The sequence below is a fragment of the Corapipo altera genome, unplaced genomic scaffold (assembly GCF_003945725.1).
Source record: "Corapipo altera isolate COAL_440 unplaced genomic scaffold, ASM394572v1 78, whole genome shotgun sequence".
In the NCBI taxonomy this organism is placed as follows: Eukaryota; Metazoa; Chordata; class Aves; order Passeriformes; family Pipridae; genus Corapipo; species Corapipo altera.
The window spans coordinates 6720707-6743109 of NW_020884904.1; the positions used below are offsets into that span (position 1 = coordinate 6720707).

Here is a 22403-nt window from a genome sequence, read left to right on the forward strand (position 1 = left end):
CTCCATAGTTAAAGCAGGAAGAATGAATCACCTTACTGGTCAGTAACATTTCAAAACACCTCATGACAGGGAGGAGGGAAAGGCCTTACTCTGAGCTTTTTCTAACAGCAGGACATGGCATAGGATAAGAATATATCACCTCATTCAGCCCAGAGTAGATTTTTACTATGTACTACAGCTGGTGCTACTTCTTGAAGCAAAATATTTTACAATAAGCTGAAAGTGTTCACGAAGCAACTTAATCAAGCTGTAGGCACTGTACCACTTTCCCTAACATCCAAGTGACCAAAATAGCACTCAGAAAGAGCACTTTAACATGACTACTTACAGTCACTATTGCTATGTAGATGACAGGAAGGTGGTATGAAGCTACTTTCAAAGCTTCCAGAAGATCCACAGGACTTAATGTAAAAACTGTAAGCCTCATTCAGCTTTTTAAAACAAACTCCAAACTCTTCAGACCCAACTAGCCTTAAGACAAAGGCTAGTTACTGTGCTGAGACCAAGAAACTTCAGTGTTCAACCTAGTTTTGCTGGGGCAGCTACAAAAGGCAGTGGAGGACTGCAGCATGCTGTTGGGAGGAGGCAAGAGCAGCACCATGAATCTGTACAGCACTCCAAGGTGGGAGGTGCTTCGTACAATGCACCCTCTTATGCAGGCAGTGCAGTGTTAGAGCACCAGGCTTGTCACTGAGCTCTGTTAAACCACCAAGTTTGTCACTGAGCTGTCCCAGCTCAAGCAGCCAGAACCCACGTTCCTGTGGCACTCTGGTGTGTTCCTGGCTTGGCAGGGAGCACAACACCAAATGCAGCAGCAGCCTTCCTTCTGCCTAGTATTTTCAAGTGGAAAAATGCAATATACATAAGGTGTGCTCCACTAGGGCCAAAACTCGATGGTAGAATAGGCAAGTCAATATTTATCTGTTACTAAGCTCATTTAAGAAAAGTATCCTTGGATGTCAACAGCTGTGTCAAACAACAGGGCCTTGAAATTCTGATTGTTCAGTTTTCAGTGGTTATAATAAACGTGGATTTGTCCAATTTGGGACAACTGAAACGTCTTCCCAATCTCAGAAGTAAAGTGAAAGTATGGTTAAGCTGCCACTGCATAAGCCAGGCCCTGCTTGTAAAGAAAGCTCATCATACACAGTTCTGTAGAGGAAGAAAATATGCAACAAGTTTTATTCAGCGTTAAGTCCACCAGCACAAAGAATACAGGAGATAGAAAGTGCATTAATAAAAGCTAGTCTTTACCAAAAAGAAAATATATTATTGATTCAAAATATCTTACACTTGAATGATGTAATAACTTATTCTGGGCACCTACTGATTAAGAGAAATATCAAGAAAATGGCTGCTTCATAAGGAAATCTAACTTCCCAGGTAAAGTCTGAGAATTCAGTAGAGATCACTGAGTCCAGCAGTCTTCCTTGCTTTCTGCATTAGTGCTCTCAGCTGGAACTGCTTGCGAGACAGAAGACGTACATGCTGCAGAAAGAAAGAGTAAGAGCAGCTGGTTATTGGGAAAGTTTTGATATAAACTTAATTATATTGCAATACAAATTTTCAAAGCCCAAAATATTCCATGACCCAAACACGATGTTTTCGGAAACACTAAATGCATTATTCTACCAAATGGCATTTTCTTGGCTTAAAATGACTGGCAGGTGACTAACAAATACAATCACTACAGTATAAGTGGTACCTTTGGGGGGAACCTCAATTGTTAGAAAAAGGAAGGACTGGTAACTCTTGCTAGCCAGTGGCCCCAGTACAGACTAATCTTTCCAGATCCAGTGGCAGCATTAGTTACTGACGTACACATTTTGTGTTGTTTTATTCCATGTTAAAAAGTGGCTTTAATCTTTTAAAAATAACAACAGATCTATTTCCTGTGCTATCACCATGCACGTAAGTTCAAAATAAAGGAAGGTTTTTAGATCAGACATTATGAACTTTTAGCATTAAAGATGGCAAAGAAAGGGAGCAAACTGTCTAAGGTCTCTGCTAGAGATGCAAAACTTGGGTTTGTTTTTTTTTTTCCTAGGATTCTAACACTTTACCAGCTGCCTCAGCAGAGGCATCCATAGGCTGCAAATGAAAAGCTGTCTGAATACTCCAGTCACCCTTAAAGTTAGTTGCTCCAGCATTAGGATGCAAGCCCAGTGGAAAGATCATGTTGACACTTGCATTGCCTAATGATAAATGACTTCATATCTATAATGCTTATAAAACTTATCTTAATTCTGAAATTACTTTCTAAAACTTATGCTTCAACATGTAAGTATTCATGTTCCTACACAATCCTCTTCAGTGAAGAAATCACAAACATTAATAAGCTGAACAAAAGAGTTCAAAGTAAATGCATTTAAAATGCACATCTTAAAAACATCCCAAGAAACCTACCTTTAAAAAGACATCCAAATCTATCACTCCACGTCTCAGTGCTTCCCCTAGGTAGAAGATGGTGTCTTCAATTGCATTTTCCTCTGCATATAAGTTCAGGATCTGCTTGTAAAGTGGTGCTGTAGGAATAATAACTTCATCTATGTCATTATTTTCTGACTGACTTTCCATTTTCTCTAAGGCAGAACTGAGCTCCTCATCCTTCTTTTTGAGAAGTTCAATGTTCTTGTCAACTTCAGCCTAAAAACAATTAAGATGTATATTTACTTCTTAGGTCTCGAGAGCTGAATGTCTTCTTGTGATACAATTGTCTAGATGAAAGATTTTTAGACATACCAGTTGATTCCTTACTTCTTTGCTTATCTCTATTATGATTTTTACAAAAGAAAGAGCTATCAATGTATATATTTCAGATTCTTTCCTTTTAAAAAAGTAACATCTGGTTTAGATAATGTCAATCCATTACCAATTTATAACTGTAGAGAAGGCATGCTAGCAGTCTTTAGGTATTTTCAAGTTGCCACATAAGGAAAGATAACCATTTAAACTAGCTAAAGATAATAAAAGCAAAGCCAAAATGTTTTCTTTGGAATGTGTCTCCTGAAGTAAGCTCTTATACAAGCTTGTTGAGCACGGATCAAACACTTATCTGTACTGACAGGACACAAAACGTGCTGGCTTTACCCACAAAGGGAACTATAATTTACCTCCATCTGTGTGAGATGTACCTCCTTTTGCTACTCTTGAATTTTCCTCCTGATATTTTTCATGTCCTGCTGGAACAGACTGTACACCACTGTGCTTCTCCTCATATCACTCAAAACCATGCAGACTATGACCGTACTCCACTCTTTCTGTCCCCCACTGTCTTTTTTTCCAGACTTTAGTCCTACCACACTTAGTCATGTTCTATATGGAAGCTGTCTGATACTGCTGGATCATCCTTCTTGCCTTTGCATCAAACATCTGCAGTTCTATTATGTCCTTCCTTCCAAGATAGGAAAGACTAGAACTACACACTACATTTAAAGTAGGCACATCACAGATTCACATGGTGACATAATGGTATCCTCTGTTCTCTAGTCCTGATTAATAATTTCTAATTATTTTTTAACCATATCTGAACACTGAGCTCATTTCAGAAACTGCTCATCAACCCCAAAATCTTACTCCCAAGCACCAGTGCAAGGAGCAGATGGACTAAGCAGAAGATGCCTTAAGGAAAAACCGCAGGAATTTCTGAGCGTACTGTGAGTAGGAGAGAGGTCTCTGGGAAAGTCTGCAGGTTATACAAGGAGGCTGTGACCAAAATCAGTATTCTCTGCACTAAGACACAGACAGCTTTCAGGAAAGCTGGGGGAAAATCATACTATTCCTCTACTAGTAAGCAGTGACATTTGTAACATACAAGCAGGACACTGCATCTTATGGTCACTGCTATTTCTGACTTGCTTCAGTCTGAGCACATGCACCCCAACTGCAAAAGAAAAAACACGATGCACTGGAAACTTTGCTATTTCTATCACGCTTAATAATTAATTAATTACATGCTTCTGTTCACTACTAGGGATGCTCAGGTAGGAGCAGTGGTCCATCTCAGCTTACCACTTCTTGATCCAGGCGTGTTACCATCTCTTCCAGTTTCTGGTGCCCTTTCTTCAGGTCCTCTTCTGTCCTTTTCAAGGCATTGAGTTCAGCTTGTGCACGATCCATTTCTTCTTTCATCCGCCATCTCAGTTTGTCACTGACCGCCGAAATAAGGGAGGCTCGAATGGTGTCCTCACTGATGGTTCCATCCCTGCTGGGTCCTGCCCAAGAAAATTTCACAGGCATAAGACTAACTGTGCTGCAGTGGCTTCAGTATAAAGCCAGTTCGAATAAAAAGTGGCCAACTTGCTGTTGTACTTCAGCAACATGAGACAGTAAAATAAACTGCTTTCCCTAACAATTTTCAGAAGCAGTGAAGAAACCACAGTGAGATAAAATACATTCAAAGAAACACAAGTAAATTTAAGAGTATACATCCATTCATTCAGTTTACTATTTTGGTTTTTTGTTTGGTTTTTTTTCAGGATTACCTGGCCTGGTAAGGAGAGCTTTAAACTAGGAAAGACAGAGAGAGAGTTATAGAGACTATTCATGCAGCCTGAGTGGGGAAGGGAATGCAGCCCAGAAAGTGATCATGAGGTATCCTCTTGCACCCCCCTCCTGGGAAACAGACATCCTTGCATACCTCACTGAAGGGCCTGTACACCAATATAGGCAGTGTGGGAAACAAACAGGAGGATTTGGAGATCTGTGTGCAGTCACAAGGCTTTGGTCCCACTGCGATTACAGAGACACGGTGGGATAGTTTGCATGATTGGAATGTTAACAGGAATGGCTACAAACTTTTTAGGAAAGACAGGCCAAGAAGGCAAAGTGGTGGAGTTACCCTTTATGTAGAAGAATACATGGAATGTATGCAGCTCTGTCTCTGGGAGGATGGTGAGTTGAGGGTTTATGGGTTAGGATTAAAGGGCAGACTAGGCAAGGGTGACATTATTGAGGAGGAAATAGATGAGGCCTTTTACAGACAACTGGAAGCAGCCTCACAGTCCCAGGCCTTGGTTCTCATGGAGAACTACAACCACCCTGACACCTGCTGGAGGGACAACACAGCTGGGCACAACAGTCCAGGAGGCTCCTGGAAAGCGCTGGTGATAACTTTCTGATACAGAGGAAAGGTGTGCTGGGACCTTATTTAACTAACAAGGAAGGTCTGGTTGGAGATGTGAAGGTTGGGGTAGCCTCAGCTACATCGACCATGCCCACAGAGTTCTCCTGCAAGGAGACAGCAAGGCAATAAGATCACAACCCTGAACTTCAGGAGCACTAACTGGCCTCTTCAGGCAGCCTCTTGGAAGAATTCCATTGGAATGTACACTAGAGGAAACAGGGGTCCAAGAGAGCTGGGGAATATTCAAGGATCACTTCCTCCAGGTTCAAGAACAGTGCACCCCTATGGGTAAGAAAGTGAGCAAATGGGGCAGGAGAACTGAATACTGCTTTTGCAAATCAGCCTTTCAAGGATAATTTCAAAAGTCTGTCACTAACACCTTTTTGAACCGAAAGGTAAGTGCCTTGTGTCTGTCACAGAAAGTGCCATGTATCTGCAGACCAGGAAACTCAGAGTGCTCTAGAGAATGTAAAGTGGCTACTGGTGCTATTTATCACAAACCACATCAACCATTCCTCTGTGGGGAAAACTGGAGTAGCAGCTTTTGTGCCTAAACTTTACAATCCTTATGACTGAAATGCAGAGAGGTTTGAAGCTCTATAACTGCAAAAAAAAAATCTGCAAAAAGAATTTTTACCAGAGTATCTTCTTATACAGAGACAAGGTTATCAAATCCCTGAAACTGTTACAGCATTATGTACATCATGTTTCCCTGGACCCTAGGTTTCAAAAAATTACAAAGTGAACAAATATTCATCACAGCTTCCATGAATCTTGTATAGTTGAAGACAAAAATCTTCAGCATATCTTTTGGTTTTCTTCCCAGAAGTTCAGAAAAGTGTCTCAAGTCAGCTGAAATCCAATAAACCTCTTCACCTTTCTTAATAATCACAGGCCTTCAGAAAAAGGCAAAAGCAAATAAGCAACACAAAGCATACATTAGTTTTGCCATTTAGACAAAATAGTTCAAAGACTGGCATTTTTATAGTAAATCGTTCTAAGGTAACCAGTGATAAATGTATTTTTGAATATGTTATTGACAGTACTCTAACTGAACTACTATTAGCTAGAAATAAGATTACAATAATTTCACTAGTTATTCAAGAAAAAGGTGGGATCTTTAGTGACAGTGTTCTTGGGGTAGGCTGGATATCTTCCTGAGAATCAGCAACAATCCAGAACAGTTTAAAAATCTAGAACAGTTTAAAAATCTTAACTCTGCCTTTAGAAAAGAGTATCTGAATGGAAAGATTAACAATTTGCTGTTAAGGTATAAACATAGCATAAAAAAATTGTTATTTGGAGTGTCTTGGCATTGTTCTACTAACAAATGCAAACTGCTGTTGACAGGACTACACATCTTTGTATCCTTAAAACATCTTGAGGATTTTTTGGACTTCTGCTAACAAAACAAGACTGTATAAATTTGTATCTCTTCCCTTACTCTTTTTGCTCTGCTCCAGCACACAAAACCTACACCAAGCCAGATATGTGGAAAAATAAAGCTATGCAAACAAATGACAAGAACTATGGGAAGATGCACATCATGCTTACTAATCCACCAAAGCCTTCTAAAATTAAGAACACATACAGATTTTGATCAGTACTAACATGAGCACTTTACTTACATACAAGTTGCACTAGAATATGTGCAATTTTTTTAAAAAACAAGCTAATTACTACTGAAAAATAAAGGGATTGAATTATTAATCAAATGGTGCAAAGATAGCCTTAGGAAAATATGAATGTCCCAACACTTGATCTGATTTACCAGTCAACAAGGTAATTTGCAATATTTGGTTAACTATTAGAACCAGCAATAGAAGTTGTCAAACAGCACCATATACACAAACCACGAATCCAGCAATGCTGCTTCTTATGAGAAGGAGAAAGAACAGCACTTTCTACATTGAGAAGTAAAACCTAGACCAAGTCAGTGAAACTATGTAGGACAAGGAGTTCAGGACTTTCTGTTTTAGGTAGACAATTGTTCCAAGCCAAAAAGGCCTGATTTCCCTTCAAAAACAACATTAGTATGATTTCAGTTAGTGTTTACTTTACATAGCGAATTACTCTCTAACACAAAGTCAGAATCTGCCAGAACCAACATCAATAGAACTGATGTTTACTTTCTTTTTCCCGATATCCCTCACTCAGGGAGATTTTATACAAGGCTCACTTTAACTATAAAGTAGGACAGAAAAAATAAAATCACAATACACCCAACACAATGAAAGTTCACACAGAAATGCCAACAGATAGGAAAGAGGTCTTTGAACATTTAAAGCATTATTTTATACAGCTCAAGTAGATTTTATGTATCTTCTTAAAGAGCATGAACCCGTAGCATTTTCTGTCACTTCCATAATTAGCCCAGCCTGGGGAAGATTTTATGGCACATGGTCAATAAATTCACAGAGCACTTGAGACCTTTACCCTTTACCAGGCAGAGTCTGGTTTCAGAAGTAACCTTACAGAATCATCAAAGTAGGAACTGCATCAGAAAGGTAATTAATGGCAGATGATTGAACAGAAAGAAAAAGCCTGAAGGACTATTTGAAAAACCAGCAATTATTAAAAACTTAAGTTACTCTGAAGGAGCAGTTTCATTCAACTCAAACTAAGCTCACTATAGGAAACACCACCACCACCTGCCCACAAAACTCTGAAGCTGTAGCACCTGATATGCTCCTAAATAAACTATCACAATAAACCACAGACAAATAAACAAACTCTACAGGAAATAAACATTTTCAGTTGAAAGGAAAAAAAATACTGTATTGTCAAAAAACCCCAACAAAATACACACACCAACAAAAAACACCCACAGTACTGTAAATATAATGGATGATTAAAGAGATGTGTTTACATTTCATTTGGCACAAGAGATTAACCAGGTATAACAGATGTAGGACTTTTACCAAGCTGCATCAAATGAATCAGTCTAATGTAAAATTGCCACTACAAAACCTGGCATTACAACATGGTCTCAGATGATCTAACTTAGGACTTGAAGAGCCTTCTATCTCTGGCAGATATTCCACCTCTGTTCCTCTTCAGTGGGGATGAAAACGAGGGAAAGAAATTAAATAGAACATATCTACATTTTAAATTAACTCTCTACTATATAAAAGCAAAACTGGATTTGTTTGAGAAAGACAGTGCAGACAGCCAGCATTCCCTGGAAAGGTTACCAGCTCCCTACATGAGAGCAGTGGAGACCATTCATTCTTCCAGGATCCAACTGCACCCCCACAACACTAAGCACTGTTTGAGGCACTTGAGTGGGACAGCAGCTTTCCTGCAATGTGCATGGCAGACACACATCACCTCAGAGTGCAGGGGACCACTGAAGCAGCCAAGAAGCTTCAAGAAAGACTTTTTTAATTCAGAAGGCTGAAAGAACTTGGACACAAAGGATGGGATCAGCCACAAAGAGAATACAACACACAAGCTACTGTTGTTTCCGAATTCTGTAATAAAAGAACTCCTCAAATATTTTATTAAGAGTAAAGGAGAAGCATCTTTCTTCTCTTGCCAAGCCATGAACTTGCTTTGTATTCATGTAAGTGACAGAAAACCTCAAAATACAGAGTTCTGGAGAGAAGAGACATTATATGATTCTAACCCAGACAATTCTATGAATAACTGGGAGGTCACGTATTAAATGAAGAACCTATGGATGCACTTTTAAATCATGGTGCAACAACATCACAAAAGAGTCTACATCATCACCATTTAACTGTGCCAAAAGGATTATCAACCACCTGTAAAGTTACTGCAACAACTTCCTACTTAACTAGATGATATTAAGCACTGATTCCCAGTCTCCTACACACACACTAAAAGTGAGGTTCAGAATGGAAACAAAGCTTGTATTTTGTCAGCAAAGGGCTACAGAGCAGCAGACAGGGGAAAGACACAAGTCAATACCCTAGATCCTGCTGCTGAAGGGAAGAAAGGAGGAAATGACAAGTAGGGACCAATAAGAAGCAATGGAGAAGAGGCCGGAGAAGAAACTCAGTAAAAAGGAAGCTCATTCCAAACACACTGGAAACCTCTGCTTTAGACAGCTACTACTTTTGGAGTAAAAAAAGTATAAATAAAGAGTAAAAAAAGCAAGTCCAGGAGATGTTTAAATGATGACAAAAGTCTTTCTAAACCACAAACAGAGCAATGCAGGCAATCAAAAGTCACCACCAGTTAAAGGGTGAGAAAAAAACACGTAGTTACATCCAGTGTTCTTCAAAATATTCATAGAGCACACATGATGTACTGCACCAACCCAAGAATTTATCAAATTCCTGAGTGAATAGAATACAAGAAACAAGATGTCTGATGTATTTTATTCTTCCTTTGAATAACTTTCCTAATTAGAGATTAATACTTCGGAAGCTCAGAATAAGAACAAGACATTCCCTTTCCATTTTATTTCTTTACATATCAGTTACAGAGGGAAGCTTCAGTTCAGAGAAATCCTTTCCAAGGTACTCACCAACAGTGGTCACAGGAGGTGGAGAAGGGTAGTACTGAACACTAGTGGTTGCTGGAAATGGAACACCACCTGGATAAGGATAGCTTGAGAAGCCACTTTGACAAAGAAAGATATGCTAATGTTATGTAACTATTTGGAAAACATCATCCACGTATATTATCTTTATTTCATCACATTAAACATTTGTTTACATAATAAAATGTTTAAATTGCAGACCAAGTTATACTTTTTCTCTTTTTCAGTTCACTTTTTCAGAAGCTAAGACATCTTTCACAATTTATATTTCTGATATGATTTCAGATACCATTTAATCTGAAACTTTTTCTAGTTATTGCCTTTACATTATTACAAATTACAAATTCTGTTTGATTTCTTAATCTTGCTATATGAGACCCCACAAGTATTCACAAGAAATTATTCTAGCTACAAACCCACAAACAGTAATCTCAAATTTAATAATTTTTAATAAGAATAGTTAACACGATGACTGCTGAGCTGCTAAACCTAAAAATAAACATAAAAATGTGGTTCCAAGTATGGATGAGGTGAAACAAAACTCCTCCAGAAATTCTCAGCCCTGCTCTGAAGGATATAGAAAAGCAAAAGTATTAATTTGCTCACTGAAACAATTGTGAGATGGCATACAACATGACAGTTAGAAACACCTTTCTAAAATACATTTACTGTCAACTGAAACAAGGACTCAAAGTAGTCAGTGCTAGACTGACAAACACCTGCATGCAGCAGAGTATCAAATGTAGATATAAGTAAACAAAATGGTCCAAGAAAACATGTAAAATATAGAATAAGCATATTCTGTCTCTCTCCAGGTAACTGCAAACTTAATAGGTCTTAAAACCTTTCTGTTCATTCATAAATTATTTTAAAATTAGTTCTTCTATTAATCACTTTTGTACAAACATTAAGAGCACTTTAAATAAGTGTATTTAGGAAGAAAAAAACATGCCATAAGAACTTATAAAAATCCCTACTTTTTGCCTCTTAAAACATAACACTTCCCAATCCTCACAGGGGTTTAAAAAATTTTATTAAAACAAACAAACAAACAAACAAACCAAAACCAAAACAAACAAAACCAACAAAACCCAAACAAACCTGCAAACAAATGAACAAACAAAAAACCCAAAAAACAACCCCTCCCCCAAAAAAAACCCCTAATATACTACAACAACTCTTCAACTCTTCATATGCCCCTAACACAAATTCAGGACAGAAGGATATTAATAATAAAACAATTAATTATGATGTAAAAAATGTAGGTACACACTAGGAGGCAGTAATCAACATCTTCCTATTTACTAAGACAGAACTGGAAGTTTTCTGGAAAAGCTTTATTCCAAACTATTATATGACACACTTAGAGGACAAAAATCTTGGTTTACATTAATAAAAAGCTTTTGTGTCCTTCAAATTCGCTTAGAGTGCCCTGAATTCAGCCCGCATTTATGCTGGAGTCAAGGTTTGTATTAACCCAGCAATGTTTTTGAGTTGCTAATTACCCAAAACAAGATTAACAACGCTAAGAAAACCCCCAACTTGTAGAAGCTCATTTCTTTCTATGTCATGTAAACATATCAACATTATAAAAACTAATCTGATATACAAACGAAGCAAGATAACAGCTGGGAGTTAGGTGATAATTTCCAAAATGTATTTATCAGCTGAGTATATTGTATTTGAAGCAACATCAAGAAAGCTAAACTTTCCTCCAACTTTATTTTGGCTGTTGACAAAAATTCAGCCTTCACTTTTAAAAAACCCTGCTAACATGAAAAATTATACAACCAATATGTCATAAGAAAATATAACTAAGACTAGATACTATTCACTGAAACTCTCTACCTTGTAAATGGTTGATGTTGGTTTAAAGGGATTATTACCTTGGGTTTGGAGTGTTTGGTGCTGGATAGGGAGATATTCCACCTGGAATCCCTGGCACATAGGAAGCTAAATAAAACAAGGATTTTGCATATCTTTACATTTCAGAAGTTTAATACATACCATGATATATCAAGCTGCAGTAAGATGCTTTTCAAAATTTATTGAACGATGAATTCAATAAAACACAATGAAAAATGAGTAAAGAGAAGTCATTCAGTGGCCAAACTCCCTCAAAAACACACACCCTGCATCCCCCTAACACCACTCCTTTTCACAACAATCCCAGATGTTTCCTTGGCTGCTCTCTTGGAGCTCAGCAAGAGGCAAACGTGCAGATATTTGGTATGTCCACTGACCAAGGCAGCTGCTCCCTCTCTAAACACAAGAAGGACTAAACTGCAGCAGACCTTCCCACCATGCACTGACCAGTTAGAATTTCATTTGTGTAACTAAGTACATTTTAACAAAACAGAAGCAAATTTTGCATTTCTGAAGATTCTACCTCTACCTATCAACTGTGGTTAAAGTATTTTCAAGAGTATTTTGTTTGGAGGGAGACTGTGAGAACTGTAATTGAATTCACTTTGACATTCCTTAGAACAGCTAGCTAGGACACCTCTCACTGTGTTATTTCCCAGAATCACAGAATTGTTAGGGTTGGAAGGGACCCCTGGAGATCATCCAGTCCAACCCCTCTGCCACGGTCACCTACAGCAGGTGACACAGGAACATGTACAGCTGGGTTTTGAATGTCTCCAGAGAGGGAGACTCCATGACCTCTCTGAACAGCCTGTTCCAATGCTCTGCCACCCCCAATGTAAACAAGTTCTTCCTTATACATAAATATAACCTTAATGCTATATTGATTTTTTTCTTAATCCTTGCTTTAAACTAAGTACTGCGTGGATAAAAATAGATACCGATTTAAAAAATGCACAAGAAGTTGGTGTACCAAGTAAAATGGGAATACAAAAAAAAAATCCTCTCCAGCCAGGGAACTTAAAAAAAAGAAGTCATGGTATTAAAGATGACACCTGAGGAGCTTTTTTATATAATAGCTGAAAAAATAGAACAACCTTTCTAATGTAGCCAGTGTTCTTTACTCACTAAATAGTGAGTACATAATTTGAGTACTTCAGAGTAGCTCCAGAGTAGCTGGATTTCAAAACAACTGATAAACTGTTTAACAATCCAACCATGTTCCTACCCAGCAATTTCTGCTATTTAGAAGTTATACTTTAAAAATCAGTTATCAGCACATATAAACGTCCAAGGCTTTAATAGTCTTAGCAATTTTAAGTTTCTTCTTGAAAAGCTGACAAAAATTATGTTTTGGACATACTTATTCCACATTTCTAGTAATTTTAGGAATATTACATTAAATAGCTTTTTTTTTAAGAGTCGAGCTATTTTCACCCTTGAATGCTTTCAAATGATTACAGTTTTTGTAAAAGGGCTTAATTTCTTCTTACACAATGTCTGTAGAACTTGAAAGAACCCAAATCTTAAATGTCTGTAAAATAAGGAAAGTCTGACTACACTAGGAATTAAGTAGCTATTAACAATTTAAAAGACCTGAAACATTTCCACTAAAATTACTTCAACTATGAAGTAATTCATAGTACTTCAGTTCAATTCAATTCAAAACAGTAATTCAAAGTACTTCAGCTTGAATGACTACAAGAGTAACCGAGTGTGTTTCAACTGATGGTCTGTCCTTAAAGCACAAGTCACAGCCTCTACTAAAACCACACTTACACTGACACCCACTGTTCAAGACAGTGTGTTCAGGACAACACAACCACCCAGTGCTCTTACAGGCTGGCTAGTGCTGGACAAGTAAAAAAAAGCTCAAAACACCTGCCTTTATCTGACTATTCCTAATGGTTCCATTTATGTTTGCTACCCCTTTTCTCACAGGCTAAGAGCCTAAGACCTTGTTAAAAATGGTTTTTGCTGGAAATGGCAATGAATAGCACTTCAGCATTTCATATGTAACACTGTGATCAGGTAAAAGCCATATTTCAATACAAAAGTATACAGCCTTAAAAATACAGCAAAAATAAATAACCCCAAATACAGCTACTCTACCATTAAGCTAAAGTAGAACTCTTATAACATCATTAAAGAATCTCCAGCTAACCTGAACGCCCTCCCCTCCTGCCCCAGTCCTTGGCTTGAGTAGGTCTACTCTACCCAATGTAGTCTCCTCTTGGGAGAACTTCTCAGATTTTCTGTTTCCTCCTTCCCCTTTTTGCCCCACCCATCTATCCCCAGTCTTTAAAATAAAGATGCCTCCACAAGTTTAAATAAATACAAGATTTAAAAGGTCTTGAGAATTTTTGCAAGGAAATAAGAATGGGTACCAAGTCAGAGCACCAAGTCAACAGAGAAGAATAAAAAAAAAATCACAAGGCAAGGGTTTTTTTTCATATTCAGCCAGCATTTTTTAAGGATAAAAATAAACCTCACAAAGCAGGAGCATGGGCATAGGAAACACCTGCAATAAGCATGCCTTTGCTTACGAAACCAATAGTTGCAGGAAACTTAACAGATCGATGTGTATTATCAGAATAAATAAAATTAAAATATAGTTATCTGAATAATCTCTTTTAAAGGCTATCTCAGAATATTGATGGGATACTGCTTGTTTTGTGGAGCTTGGGGGGGTGTTCGTGTGTGTGTGTTCTGGTTTCCTTTGGGGTTTTTTTTAATACAAACTTGGTTTTTCCCTTCCAAAACCCTAAAAAACACACATTCTTTGACTCATAGGATCTTTTAGGTTGCAAAAGACCTTTAAGACCACCAAGTCCAACAAGGCCAAGTACAGCCCAGATTAATTCATTAGCCAGCAATACACAAAGTCATTCTACTGTAAAATGCGTAATGTGTTGAAAAACTATGCAGGGTAACAACCACTGTGGAATATTAATATGATTATTTGCAGAAATTAGTAGTCATGAGCACTTACTAGTTGGAGGGCCTGTTGCCTGGTATGGTGGGTAGCTTGACGAAGCAGTGGGCCGAGAAAAGACTGGAGGTTCCTCTCCAAACACAACAATCATGACCTGAATCAGCTCTAGCAAGTCTGACTGGGGCTGTGAGGGAAAGCAAATCGCAAGTTGTTCAGTTTTCTATCAGAAAGTTTAACTGACTAGAGCAACAACAGGATACCAACAGCCCTCAAAGCATTCCTTTTATTGTGGGCTTAAATATTTAAAAAAAAAAATATATGTATATATGTTTAACTCCCTTTCTGGATTTTTTTACAGATGCCAAACCCAGCCAGGCAGTATTTAAAATACTATGGCAAAATGCAGCTTCAGCCACATCTACACCCAGAATAAAACTGGGTAATACACAGTTCCCTATCAACTCCAGGGCAATAAATGACTGAAGATGACTGTCCAATGGTGGATTATAATAATATTTAAAAAATTTAAATCCACTCTCCAACTTGAAAAAGTGCAGATCACTAAGTTTTCAGACATTTCAATTTCATATACTATAACTTATTCTCTGGTTCAGAATGTCTCAGTGGAAAAATATTCTAACCCACTAAGGAGTGGCAAAAACCTCCTCTAAATATAGCTAAACTAGGCTTTTCTGTTTATAACTACACTTAATATAGGCATGATTTCATTTTGCCAAAATAAGAAAAAGCATCACGAATGTAGTACCAGATGAAACATCCCATTTCCAAATTTTCTCAGCTCTATAATCCACTTATTTTTACCAGCCTCTCAAACTGAAAGAATCACGTACCCCTGTACCTTGGATGATCCTCTTGCTAGTGGGAGACCTGTATCCTGGTCTGGGCAGCTTTTTTCCACTATTATCATGCAAGTGCTGACCTACCACCCATCCTTAACAAATTTTTTCCTGTTCCCTTTTCATGAACTATGCGCTTTGCACCGTTCTTCTAACCTTGTCAGCACAGTTTATCTTCTTTACAAGTCCACGTTTTGGTCACAACTTCTATGAGGCCTGCACTGCTCAATGCCTCTATTCATTGGAAAAGCAAATATATCCACAAATTCGAGGCATAAGGAATGACTACATAAAGTCCAAGTGCTCGTACAAGTCCATTTTAGTCACAGAGATTAAATTCAGCACAGAGACGTTTTAAGAGAATTTATAATTTCCCTTCTGTAAATATTCTTATCTCACAAGTCTTCACAACAGTGTTCTGCCACAGAAGGATGCCTTTATGCTGCACTGCTTAATCAGACAAACTGCAACTAAAGATGCAACCACATTAAATTACAAGGACCCAGAATGAAACATCCTGAACTTTAAGATATTACAAGCAGTTGTTTTCATTTTAAAAATGGTTTAAGATCTCAAATAAAAAGGATAATGTCTTTTGTTTAAAATGATTCAACTATCTCAACGAATGCAGAACTGAGCAATTTGAGAATTTCATGTTCCCTGTACTTACATATTTCCACTCATGCAGATAAGGAAGGTATATCTTTCCATTTGCATCAACATGCTTCCCGGTTTTTATTGTCATAGAGCTAGTGGGTTTAACAAAACAAATCGGGGGGTTGAAAGGGTAGGTGTCCAGAAGCCACAGGCAAATTGGGATATTGTATGTGTTACCTAGAAAAGATATTTTGAAAGATTTTAAGAGTTATTCCAACTCTTCAACTGTTCTCTTGTATCCAGATTTATAAAAAAACACCTAAACCCATCAAACTCAACTACACAGTTAGAAGCTGAACCAAAATCTACTAATAACATTCAATGAATAGCTGACATTATGGCCACCAACTCAACATTTTCAGAACAATTTAACTGTGATCTACAACTGTCATTTGTAACTAATGCATTATCTCATTTGTTCTAAAATGCAACATTACGAGATCCTAATCTGAATTATCATTAGCTGCAGCAATACATAGTTTATATTATTGCTCATTCAATTGACAAGCTTGAAAAATGCACAGTACTGAAAGAAAAAAGATGTTACAGAACTGTACAAGACTGAACAAGCAATGCTCAGCATTCAAATTTTATCCTGCAGCAAAAATAGGGAATAATTTCTTTAAAATATTTTGCTTTGGGCAAGTAAAGAATTTCAGAAAAATAGTGATCATCAAAGCAGTGAAGTTGAACCAGGACAAATCTAAATAATTTTTCATGTAACTTGGGAAAATAAAGGGGTGATGATAACTATAATAAATGCATACCTCTGTAAGGCACAGGAATGGTTCCACTGAGGCTCATCAACTCCCTAGATGAACCATCGTTAAAAACTGAAATGGAACAAACACACACATTTGCTATGTTAATCTCTATTCAGGTTATACCTCTTATATTTATTGGCATAAGTTTTCAAAGTTACATACATATAAACTCAGCTTGAAAGGTTCTGCTCTTACGCATTTATGGACTAGCAAATGACTGTCTACAGTCAGGCAACTTCTTATGAATAACACATTTCTGAGAAATGAATGACTAATTATTGTCAAACTACCTTCACTGCAAATAAAACTGTTTCCTCATTCAGAGAGCAAGTAAAACATGTTGGAACCTCACAAACTGCAAATCATGCAAATTGCTGCAAAGATAATCTGAACTCAAACTTAATTTTAGAAAACAGCTGTCATCTGAGGATTGTAAAGAATTTCTTATGCTTTCACCAAACAAACAGATCAGCGAGAGTACTGAAAAATACTGGGCCACAGGCATTTATTACAGAGTCAGTAAAGGTAATTTAACCAAACAATAACACACTGAAGAGGAAAAAATGAGTAGCACTTGACTGACTGCCAAATCTGTTTTAGTTCACAAACCACACAAGAACCCTGACCTACATTTACTGAGTTGCTGGATTTAGTTTTCTCTTACTTTTAATCCAATACAGTATTCTTGGCTGAATAAATCAGCTTCTGCTGAGAAAGCTCTTGTCTTCCTAATTTCACCTGAAAGTTTCTAGTCATACTTCAAACATAGGTTACTGTGTGTACAATTGTGGTGCTAAAGTTCTGCAAAGGCTGGTAGGACATGCTGGGACTTAGATGGGGGCATATATTTCATTATTAATATAAAGTTGAAAATGATCTCAACAGCAATGTAACCATTTTCTTGTTGCTGATGTCCTGCCACAAATAATATGGATTATCTGTAAGTGATTCTGTGCTTAGCCTCCCCCAGGCAGCTTAGAAAGCATTAGGTAACACAAATGGCTACAGCTCAAAGCTATCTGGAATTCTGATCACCATCCTCAGACAAACTTGTGAAGCAATTCCAGCCACAGTCCTTTCCCTCTTGTTTTGTTTCTCCAGTCACTGTGTGAATTTTTATTTCTGTGACAGCTGCTGGCTTGCAGCTATTCAAGTTAGAACTAATTTATCTTTTACTTGTCCATGCCCCTTCTTAATATTTCTGAATTCAAATCTACAATTTTAAAAACAGAAGGCTTTAAAATTTGTGGTGATGTATTGGTAATACAAATTAACTCACAGAGGAATCCCACAGCTGACAGTTAAAAAAGGTGATCCTAAGGAGGTTGACCTCAGCAGCTATGCTGGCTCACTGCATGCTATGAAACCATGCCCTCATGGAGCTAACTCTAGACACCACCTTCACTTAACACATTTAAATTGAAATTTACTTAGAGCCTTTAAAATAGCTAACAAACAGTGACTAGCATCAGTAATTTACATTACAAAACCCTCATGACAATTTTCTATATTGACTGTGTGTTCTGCATACTCTTACGGACTGCCACAATTATTTTTAATGAAGCATTTGCTCATGGATTTACAGTTCTTTCTAAACAGAATTCTAAAAATATCTTTATATGGCAGCACAGCTGAATTTGATGAGATACCAGCAATCTCAGGACACCAACAGATATGACATCACTGAGTGATTAAAAGCTAAGCTGTGAAAAACGCATCACTTCTTGGCATATTAGATAGACTAAGAAATACAGAAAGGTTACTTTAGAAAATAACTTTGTCTCTAAAGAAGTATTGATGTCAAAAACCAAAAAGAGAAACTTAAATTATGTTTTCTGCTTTTAATCTCTTTTTTCCCCCCCATAAAAACTACCAAATGCATCTAAACCATCAACAATTCAATAACAAAAATTTTCTCATGCAGTGACTAACCATATGAATCCATGACAGGTTTGAGGTCCTTGTATTGAGTAATAACACTGGTTGTCTCCTGTATAGTTAGATCTCTATACTTATACTGAAAAACAAAAGAGATAGAAATTACTTCAGAGACTACACTTTCAGAGTAATTTAATTTTATTTTACCCAGCAGACTGCATCTATGAGAGTTTACACTGATATATGGATATTCTTCTCCATTCTTAGTTTGGAATAAGAATTTAATTGTCCATTAACTGAACACTATTACTGGCATTGCCATTATTAACTTGTCACTGTCGTTATTGTATCTGTCATTATTAACTTGACACTGCCTATATAACTTACCAAACTTTAATGAAGTGCTAAGATGTTTTTAGTTTTAAATAACGGTCCACGCATAAGTTATTTGGGAAAAGCTACTCCATTTTCTTTCATGTTCTACTGTAAGCAGCAGGATCTGAGAGATACGTGTGTATTTTGAGAAAGAAGAAAAATAAGGTATCTCCAGAAAAATATAGTGATGTTTTGAACGTTCCTGATAAAAACTTATCTAGGATTTGACTCTCACAGGTATCTTTCACAGCACTTTTCAAAGCAACACAGTATTTATCCATCATTGATTAGCATTTTCATGTATTTTATTGGCTAGAAGGCAGACATATCAAGGCACAATATTACCAGTAATAATAGTGGTTTCATCCCCTTCCTTTTATTAGGAGCAGGGAGTAGCTCAGAGCACAGATGACCTGTAAACCACAGATACACTGTAACAGAATGTAGCAGTCTCAGAACTATAACCCCGAGACAGCAAAGGAGAAGCTCCTGGGCAACAAAAAGTTGGTTCACCACATGGTGCAGCTTTTTAGCCTTGTGGCCAATCCTCCTGATAAATACTATTAAAAAGAGAAGCCAGCAATGTGGTCCCTGGACAATGTTTTCACTGTAACACAATTAAAAAACCTGCAATCTTCAGATGTCTTAAGGAACACAGACATGCCTTCAGGAAGACAAAGGGCCCAGAACAATGAAATGCCTGATATCTAAAGCTCTCAAATGTTAACAACATCTGAACAAATTAATTCAGACATTATCCAAGAGCAAACTGTGGTGCCACAGCTAAAGGTCACCTTGCCTCTGACAAACATTTATGAGTTGTGAAGATCAGAAAGTAACTCTTCTTCCTGTTAACTACAGAGACTGACAGGGATGCTCCTCCTGGGCATGACCACTTGTATTTACTGAGCAGAGTTGAAGGCACCACACCACTTCCCATAATGCCACCTCAGCCTGCAGAGTGATGCTGTGGTGAACCTTGGGTGATGCTGTGACTTATCTGCCTAAAATGACCAGGGACAAAACAGCCACACGGTCTCTCTGCAAGATGCTGGTCTGTGGGAGAGAAAGCAACCCTTCCAGTAGGGATGCCTGTGTGTGCAGGGAGGCACCAGCATGGAGATCAGTCAACCCCTGGGCGCTGATTTAATGGGAGGGCTGCAACAAAGCATCTCAGCTCCTTTGGGAAGTGGGCACAGGATTGGGAGCGTGCAGGAGGGGCTTGACAGAGGAAAGACAACTTTGCTTGCATTTGACTACATTCCTCCTTCTCCAAAGCCTGGCAGAAGGAAGAACAGGCATTGCTGGAACATGGGGGACAAACCTTATGGTTATAGGATATAGCTGCAAGAAGACTGGCATAATCACTATTAAAAGAGAACTGGCTTCCACTAACAGAAGCTCCTAACAAGCACAAGGATCACAGAATCACACAATGGTTTGGGTTGGAAGGGACATTAAAGATCATCTTGTTCCAACCCCCTGCCATGGGCAGTGACACCTTCCACCAGACCAGGTTGCTCACAGCTCTATCCCACCTGGCCTTGAACACTTCCAAGGATGGGGCATCCACAGTTTTTCGGACAATCTGTTCCAGTGCCTCACTACCCTCACAGTAAAGAAGAATGCAGAGCCAGGAATTAACTCTACATTTGGCACAAGAGTCTCAAGTCAGTTGAGTCAAGAAATCAATAAAACAACGCCTGCCTGCTCAGCAGGCACATTGGGAGTCTGGTACACAGTGGCTGATAGGGCTGATAAAATCCAAATTTGCCTCTCTGAAGTGCTTTCAGAAATTAGGCCCAACACCTGAACATTAAATAAGTATTTTCATATGTCTGTTAAAACTAAGAAAAGTAATATTGTTGCAGATAGTTTTTACACAGAGGGTGATGAATCATGAGTAGAGAGACACTTGTAAGATTTCAGCTACTGCCACAAGCAAAATTAACCGCTACATGAGCTGTTAATTCCCACACTTAGATCCATTTCCAAGACATGTCAAAATCTTTTTGGAAAATAATCATTACTACAAAGGTGACTAAAACTGATTAATTTGAATTCCTAATTTCTAGATTTTTTTTTCCTCCTTCACTCTCAGATGGTAAATGCATCCCCCTCATTTTACATATCAGGTAACAGATCACAGAAGGATGAAGCTTTTTAAGATCACACAGCAGGTAAATACCTGAAGGTAAATTAATTGCTTACATTTACCAGAACTAGGGGTCTTTTGTTATCTCACACACTGAACTATTTAATATGGGAAATATCACTGAACTTTTCTCTGTAGAACAGGAAGTGTAATTATTTTAGAAAAATAAATATAAGGTAGTGAAACACCGTCTTCATTGTTCATCAGCTATCAAACACATTTCACTTTGAACTGACGTACAGAAAGTTAGATGGGAGTATAAAATGGGCAAGTGTGGGGAAATGAGGACATTGGACTAATTTAGAAAAGACAAGTATATACAAATACATACACAATGTCACTTGCTGTCACTGACTAAGCATTCAACACTCATTTTCAAGCTGAATAAAAGAATCTGCTTATGAATCCATGCAGGTGAAAGACCCTTTAATAACGTTTCTTCTGTTTTGATCAGATTCTCAACTACTGTATTTCATTCTAAAACTGTGCAAATAAAATTATTAAATGTTGTTAAAAAATCCCCCCAAACAAACCCATAACCTCCCCCTAAACATTCAGCCTTAGGGGATTTCATTTCAACCCATAACTCCCCGTGTGTCCAGCCTTTGGAGTTTTCATTTCAGGCTGCTGGGCAAAGCCCAGTTTTCACCTGAAGAGCGGCACACGTGGCTCTGTATGATTCATGATGTGATTAATGATTTGCCTTCCAAGAGCTGTTTTCGTTTCCTTGAACACCGGCGACAACGAAACCCACCCATCCCAGGGAACGATGCTGACCCTGCCTTCCCCTTCCATGAGTGAGCACCAGTGACACCGCACAGCCCCACGACCCACACCGTGCTCCGACCCCCGACGGCGCCTGGCAGTGTCCCAGCCCAGCACTGCAGTCTCGCAGGGCTATTCTGCCATGGGCGCGCCATTCCTCCCTTAACTCCATCCACAGTCTCCCGGTGCCTGGGCCCCGCCCCCCCCCCCCCCCCCCCACCTCGCCGAGCCCGCCCGGCCGCGGCAGCACCTTGGTGAGCATCTTCTTGAGCTGGCTCTCGGACACCGCCATGGCGGCCGCCCCCCCTCTGCCGGTGCCGCTGCCGGTGCCGCCTGCCCGACCCTACATAAACACAGGAAGCGGCCGCGCGCCCGCTTCCGGCAGCGGCGCCGCTTCCGCGCGTCACGGGGCGGGCGCGGGGCGGCCCCGCCTCCTGTGCCACAGGGACGGGACGGAGCGGCCCGGCGGCTCTTCCCAGGGCATTTTATAGTTAAAAAGCCGCGCTGGGAGCCCCC

General features: G+C 38.6%; 1 protein-coding gene across 1 annotated transcript; it reads right to left on the reverse strand.

Moving 5' to 3' along the window:
* Window positions 1–1150: 1150 nt before the first annotated feature.
* On the reverse strand, window positions 1151–22266 carry TSG101 (tumor susceptibility 101). Its single transcript, XM_027651216.1, has 10 exons — window positions 22138–22266; window positions 18647–18731; window positions 16718–16783; window positions 15964–16127; window positions 14494–14620; window positions 11522–11588; window positions 9621–9715; window positions 4012–4214; window positions 2407–2646; window positions 1151–1488 (listed from the first exon to the last, which is right to left on the reverse strand). Exons 1-10 carry the CDS (start codon window positions 22177–22179, stop codon window positions 1399–1401), a joined length of 1179 nt encoding a protein of 392 aa, XP_027507017.1. The 5' UTR covers window positions 22180–22266; the 3' UTR covers window positions 1151–1398.
* Between the last annotated feature and the right edge of the window lie 137 nt (window positions 22267–22403).

Coding starts and splice junctions, on each gene's coding strand:
- TSG101 (XM_027651216.1), bottom strand. CDS start 22,179: ATGGCGGTGTCCGAGAGCCAGCTCAAGAAGATGCTCACCAAG. Junction 16,784..18,646: donor ACCTGTCATGGATTCATATG/GTTAGTCACTGC, acceptor GTTCCATTTCAG/TTTTTAACGATGGTTCATCT. Junction 1,489..2,406: donor ATTTGGATGTCTTTTTAAAG/GTAGGTTTCTTG, acceptor TTCTTTCTGCAG/CATGTACGTCTTCTGTCTCG.